Here is a 7,500-nt window from a genome sequence, read left to right on the forward strand (position 1 = left end):
GATGGTCTTGAGAAAACACACCAACAGAGCGATGACAACCGAAGACGCCATGGCAGAACAAGCCATAGTAAATCTGCAAAAAGAGAATGCAGACGGTCTAGATATAGCAGATCGTCTATCCGCTCAGTGCTGAGGTGCCCAGACAGTAGCCCTTCTAGTGGATTAGATAGCTCTGAGTCAGACCAGACAGTAGCTTCGACTGGAAGAGACTTTCTCTACTACACTAGCCGTTGGAGACAGTCATGGAGAGATAGGTCTGACCGGGGGGCGTATCTGACAAGGGGGTTGACTGAGACGAGTCTGGTGACAATGACCGACTTTGTCAGGAGCTAAAGCTCAAATTTATCAGAGAGGGCCCTCTCGACTTGTAGGGCAAGGTAACACTAATGCCCTGTCTCAGGGCCCCTGTGGGTTATCAAATGTTCAACCCTACAAGTTTGAACAGAGGGGGGGGATATGTGAAGTAGCGACCACCAATGCTGTGGATGGTCGCAGTGGAGAAGGATCCCCCTGTGATATTGAACTGAAGGTGTGACTGTGGGACCTGTAGTTCCACAGAACTTGGGTTGTAATTAAGGGTTAGGTTCCCTTTAAACTGTGACCAGTGTGATCGACAGAGCTGGAGAATCACATACCTCCACCTGTGGGTGTATCCGGTTGGGTTTAAGAGACTGTTAGTTTTAGAAACAGAGACGCCTGAGAGTGCTGCACATGGAGGATGTGTGTTGGAGATCTTTAGTCTGTGTGAAGACTGAAGAGAGACGTTTGGAAATCAGTCCAGGTGAGGACTGGGGAAAAGGCTGCAGCCTGGCTGGAGGCTGCAGGAAGCAACCACAGTGACTTGTGTTCGCTGGAGAATCCACTATGGACATTTAATTGGACTGGAAGCCCATGGTATGTGGATGTTATATTTTCCTTTTAAGCCAGGAGAGGCTTCATTGTGTTTTGGAAGTGCAGTTTATGTTGGTAAACAAACTGCTACATTTTTGAGAGACTGTGTTGCCTGTGTATGCCTAAGGCCGGTTTCACACATCCGGCTTTTTGCCGTTTTGCCGGATCCGGCGCTCTCCCGTACAGTTAATACAGTGCAACGACAGAGCAACAAGCGCCGGTCACATGCTGTCATGTGACCGGCGCATGTGACCCGGAAGTTACAGCGCTGTCATTGTACTGTATTATCGGTACGGGAGAGCGCCGCATCCGGCAAAAAGCCGGATGTGTGAAACCGGCCTAAGCTACCCTGCATCGCTGCAAGTGAGTGGACCCCCCCCCCCCCCCCCCAGGTTGTGGGGTGCAACCTTACAGTACGTTGACACTGTGTTCACTTATAAGTATTATACTTGCCTATACCAATTAATGCACTTTACTCATACATTGTTAATATAAAGGGGTTTGATATGTATATGGTTCTATCACTGTAGTTAGATTTGTCATGTAATAAACAAATCTATTTAGCAGATTTTAGAAGAGACTATTAGTATTTATAATTGGCCGCCTGTGCAATTTTTGAATCTGATTTGAGTCTAATGTTTGATAAAGGAATTGAGGTTTTTATGGTGTATTTATTTCCTTTTAAAATCTAATTATGTATTCTATTTTTTTTTTTTTTTTTTTTTTTTTTTATAGAAAGGGATTTTATATGAATACCCCAGAAAAGCCTATATTCCTTTATCTTTATACCTTATATATTTATACAATAAGCTGAAGAGCTACTCCCGCACCATTGTTTAACATTAACTTGTCTTTTATAGTGATCTCTTTTTCTGTATGTATAGATTTTTAACTTCTAATAAAATATGGATTTGGTTTAACATACTTTTTTGTTTGTATACTGAATATTTAATGTCGGGAATAATCAGACCTCCAGATTTGCTTTATTGGTTGCTGCACTCCCACACGTACCGACAGTTTGTACCAAATCACTACTTTGGTAAATAAGTGGCTATGAAACCATGGTTGCTTGGCTGTAATAAAATTCATTGTCTTGATAAGTTTACCCACCTCTACTATTTTATTTTTAAGGATTGACCCGTTCTTGACCGGTACTGACCTGTACATCACCTGTTTAGTTCAGGTGTGTGGAGCAGCTCCATGCTGAGTGCGTCAGTCTTTTGCAGCACCCACACTCCCTTCTTCTCGCGCCACACATTTACAGCATACTGGTGGGCTACCATTGTAGTTGTAGCACTACCGAAGGCGTCCGTCACAGCCATCTTGGCCTGTCGCTGTCTTGCAGGTCTTTGATTTCAGTACATACTGTAATATTGCTGTACATATTGTGCAAGTGATCACTAGGGTAACTAAGAACAAAATTGTAAATACTAGAATTAAATAATAAAAAAGCAAACATAAGCTTAAAGATTATATATATAAAAAAAAAAAACGAAAATATATTTAAGTTGATGTTGTAATGGTACAAATCATGATTTGCCAAGTCATTTTTAGCACTTATTGAACCTCGATGCTGGCGTGATCACAATATGTTGTCAGACATGACATCCCTGTAATGTATAAAGCGCGGTACAACACTTACTGTATTATGCTTGGATAATAGCACATGATAGCCCGTAAGTATGCTCTTCTGGGGTCATCCTTCTAATCCAAGAGTTGAAGCATATAGTGTAAGCTGTAGGTGTACTAGACCTGACATGCAGAGCTATAAAGGCCTCATCTAGTGCCTTGGTCTACCAATGGGTTGGGGGGGGGGGGGGGGTCAATGTCCGGGACAAAAAAGAGTTTTAGAAGGGAAATGAATATATTATGCTTAGAAAAATAACTGTAGCTATGTTTTTTTTATTTGTTCTTGTAGGTTTGGGACATTGGAGGTCAGCCAAGGTTTCGCAGTATGTGGGAGCGCTACTGTAGAGGTGTTAATGCAGTTGTGTAAGTAAGACACTTTGACATACAATAATTCTTAAGTGTGTGTGTGTGTGTGTGTTCTCCTAGTGGTTACATTTTACAGTTTTTATTATTTTTTTTTGTTTTCGGTCTTCCTCCTGTTTGAGGGGTTTGAGTCTTGTCGCTCATGGCTTTGTGACATCTTGGATTGGAGTTTTCTCCTATCTCTAGCATTATACCAACATTCTTCCTATTGTAAGATGCTATATGAGCGGGGAACGGGATAAGGTTCCCGTTACACAAGCAATGATTGATGTAGGTTTCATTGTAACTTTCCCTTGGCCTACAGGGCCCACCATGCTTCGTAAGTGCTCTGCAGATGGACAGTATTTTGTACAGCAAAAGTTATAGGACATACTGTATATTTCATTCACATGTAAAAGTTTTGTTCCTTATTCATTATTACTGAAAGTCTACTCCTCCATAAGAAGGGGAAGTCTGCTGCATCCATGAGACAGTGCTGGGTAGAGGTCTCAGTTAAAAGATCCTATCACCAAACTTTTCATATTGAACAAGACATATATACCGTATTTTTCGGATTATAAGACGCACCGGAGCATAAGACGTACCCTGGTTTTAGAGAAAGAAAATAGGAAAATGAAATTTTAAGCAAAAAAATGTGGTCATGACACACTGTTATGGGGCGAGGATCTGCTGCTGACACTGTTATGGGGGTAATGTCCCCAAATTCTCTATTAAGGTACCCCATCCTGGTAAGGATCCTCCTGCCTTGTAGATAGATAGATCTATATGTATGTATGTATGTGTGTGTCTCTCATCCTGGTATAGCCCCATTCCTGCTATATACTGCCATCCTGGTATGTGCTCGCATCCTGCTATATACCCCATCTTGGTATGTGCTCCCATCCTGCTATATACCCCCATCCTGGTATATACTGCCATCCTGGTATGTGCATCCAACCCGCTATATACCCCCATCCTGCTATATACTTCTATCCTGCTATATGGCCGCATCCTGTGGCACACAAAAATGTTTATAGTCCCCTTTCCTCACTCCCTGCAGCATCGCTCCCCCTCCCGTCTGTGTCAGCATCAGCGCGCTGACCTGTGTGGAGCCGGCCATGATCCCTGCAGCATCGCGATCCCCTCCTGTCTGTGCCAGCGCCGCTGTGTGTGGACACGTGCACACAGCGATCACGTCATCGCTGTGAGCACCGCTGGTCTCCACACAGCTGCCGCCGGCACAGACAGGAGGACATCGCGGTGCTGCAGGGATCATGGCTGGTGAGTGTACTGATTCACTGCCCCCCGCGCTGATGATGATGCGCGGGGGGACAGTGAATCCAGCTGCACATGATCACTGCAGGCTGTAGTTGCCAGGGGTGATCATGTGGGCTAGCTATTTAATTCCCCCCCCCCCCCGCTCATCACCCCGCCCACCTGTCAGCGCCGGCTTCAGCGCTGAGAGATGGGCGGGAGGATGGGCGTGCATATGAAATGAGTGGGCCCACGTGGTCACGGGAGATGCTGCTGCAGCCTGCTCATGCCCCCGATGACCCGCTCCACTGCAGCACACTCATTCCCCGCAGCCATGTCCTACATTCAGACTTAAAGACGCACCCCCCACTTTCCCCCAACATTTGGGGGGAAAAAAGTCCGTCTTAGGCTATGTGCGCACTTACCGGATTTTGCCGCGGATTTTTTGCGGTTTTGCTGCATGTTTCGCTGCAGAAAATGTTCATAACATCTCTGCAGTGAATCACCAGCAAAACCTATGTGCAAAAAAAATCCTGTGCGCACTAGGCGGAATTTGACAGCTGCACGTTTTGCTGCGGGATTCCCGCAGCAAAAACAATTGCATGTCAATTCTTTTCCGCACATCGCTGCGGGATTTCACTCCATTGACTCCAATGTTAATCGTGAAATCCCGCAGGGAATAACGCAGGCAGCAAATTCTGTGCGGTTCACTGCGTTTTCCTGCGTTTTCCTGCGTTATTCCCTGCGGTATTTCGCGGTTTACCTCCGGTAATGTACATCGCTTGTCTGCGGTTTTGCTGGGAAGTGATGTCATTACAGGAAGAGGAAGTCGTGCAGAAAGTAAACACACAGACACCACAGACACCACGCTCCGCTGTATATTTACCTTCCAGCCGAGGTAAGCACACAGCGGCGGCCCGGTATTCTCAGGCTGGGGAGGGAGAGGGGCAGGGTTAATGTCCCCCGCCTCACTTCCCCTCCCGCAGCCGAGAATATCAGCCGCAGCTGCCCCGGCACTGTCGCATGCATTATGCGGCAGCACCGGCGTGTCCCCGGCTCTTCCTGCAGCGGTGTGGCAGTCAGGGTAATACAAGGGGTTAATGGTGGCGGATCACCGCCATTAACTCCAGGCTTGAGCATGGCAGCGTCTATGAGACAGCTGACATGATCAACCCGTAAGTAAAGTGAATAAAACACACAGAAAAATCCTTTATTTTAAATAAAACAAACAAGCCTCGTTAACCCTTTTATTAACCCCCCTCCCGAAACAAAGCTCCGACGTAATCCACATGTCCTGCGCTGCTTACATCCAGCCGCGAATGTCACACAGCGCTGAATGAATGCAGCAGACAGCAGAGGTACCGTAATTACCGGTCATTTCCCACGGCCGGTAATGTGAACTCACTGCCGACCGTGGGAAATGCAGCGATCTGTCCTCTATCTATCTATTCCTCTATCTATTCTTCTGTCTCTTTATCTATCTATCTATCTATCTATCTCAGAGTGAAATGACTTTTTTTTTTCAATGTGCTTTATTGCATTGAATGCAATAAAGCACATCCCAACCCGCACGCGGCAATACCGCGAACAATACCACGGTAAAACCGGTTTTCGGGTGCGGTTTTTTACCGCGGGTGCTGTAATCTTTGAATACCTGCGGAATTTTCTTGAGAAAATTCCTTTTTCCAGTGCGCACATAGCCTTATAGTCCGAAAAATATGGTAAAACGTCTGTTGGTTTTGGTTTTTTTTTTTTTTGTTTTTTTTGTTTTTTAAATTTCACCTCTGTTTTATAGAGATATATATTTGTTTTTGGCACCTAATCGGTTAACTTTCATTAGAGGTTGTTCAACCCCAAAATCCAGGTGAGTATGGTCACATTGTGACTCCTGCTGTACTGGGACAAGTTACATATTTTTGCAACATCCTTGTTGTGGTACCCTGGGGGTTGCAAGGTGACATTAGTCACTTTTTCTGCTGCTATGTAATGAAGCGGCAATGTACACTAATTTTGTATAAATCCAGCTTTAGCAATATTATACAATACAGTGTAATGTAGAGATGCTAAACAGATTCACTGCACTCCATGGTAATCGCACCAGGGTCATGCAAAAGTGTTCAGTCTGTCAAATAGTGGGCCCTTCCAAATGCCACATCCATCCAGAATGCTGGTGTTCAAATGCCAGGTGAAGAAGGTTGTGGGACCCTGGTCTGCCTACAACAGATCCTAATGATTGATTGGCTCAAGACTCTGCATTATACACTATATTTGTATGAAGACATGTATACAATTATTGTTTTTTATATATAAATACCGTATTTTTCAGACTATAAGACGCACTTTTTCCCCCCCAAATGTTGGGGGAAAGTGGGGGGGTGCGTCTTACGGACTGAATGTGGCTGCAGGGAATGAGGGTGGAGCGGGTCATCGGGGGCACGAGCAGGCTGTAGCAGCGCCTGCCGTGACCACGTGGGCCCGCTCATTATGTAGGCAAGCCCATCTTCCCACCTATCTCTCAGCGGTGAAGCCGGCGCTGACAGGTGGGCGGGATGATGACCGGGGGGGGTGCGCGCATAAATAACAGCCGACCCGCATGATTACCGCTGGCTACTGCAGCCTGGAGTGATCATGTGCGGCTGTATTCACTGCCCCCCCCCCCCCCCCCCCCTCCGCGCATCATTATCAGCGCGGGGTGCAGTGAATCAGTGTACTCACCCGTCAGTGTGTGGAGCCGTCCCCCTGCAGCATCGCAATGTCTTCCTGTCTGTGCCGGTCAGCTGATCTGTGTAGAGAGCGGTGAGCACAGCGATGACGTCATCGCTGTGCGCGCCGCTAGTGTCCACACAGATCAGCTGACCGGCACAGACAGGAAGACATCGCGATGCTTCAGACAACGGTGACTGCTCCACTCAGCGGCGCTGCAGCTGAGGCAGGGAGGAAGATGATCAGGGCTGCAAGGAGTGAGGAAAGGTAAGTATAAACGTTTGTTTATATTTTTTTTTTTCTGTGCCATAGGATACAGGCCATATACCAGGATGAAGGTATTTTATGAGCAGGATGGATGGGGGGTATATGAGGAGGATGGATGGGGGGTATATGAGCAAGATCATATACAAGGCAGGAGGATCGTTACCAGAATGGGGTAGCTTAGTAGATAATTTGGGGACATTACCCCCATAACAGTGTCAGCAGCAGATCCTTGCTCCATAACAGTGTGTCATGACCACATTTTTTAGTTAAAATTTTATTTTCCCATTCTCCTTCTCTAAAACCACGGTACGTCTTATAGTCCGAAAAATATGGTAATATAACAATATGAATAGGTTTAAGTGGTTTGTGTCTGTGCACAAATACTGTTATAAATGTATATGTAAAATTTATGTA

General features: G+C 45.9%; 1 protein-coding gene across 1 annotated transcript in view; it reads left to right on the plus strand.

Annotated features, from left to right (window-relative positions):
• Window positions 1-7,500, plus strand: part of LOC142301523 (ADP-ribosylation factor-like protein 8B-A) — a 50,972-nt gene that overhangs the window by 8,136 nt on the left and 35,336 nt on the right. Inside the window, exon 3 of the mRNA XM_075342539.1 lies at window positions 2,810-2,883. Within this exon, the coding sequence (XP_075198654.1) occupies window positions 2,810-2,883 (74 nt within the window). The remainder of the gene's footprint in view (window positions 1-2,809; window positions 2,884-7,500) is intronic.

Source organism: Anomaloglossus baeobatrachus, chromosome 4 (assembly GCF_048569485.1).
Source record: "Anomaloglossus baeobatrachus isolate aAnoBae1 chromosome 4, aAnoBae1.hap1, whole genome shotgun sequence".
NCBI classification, from domain to species: Eukaryota; Metazoa; Chordata; class Amphibia; order Anura; family Aromobatidae; genus Anomaloglossus; species Anomaloglossus baeobatrachus.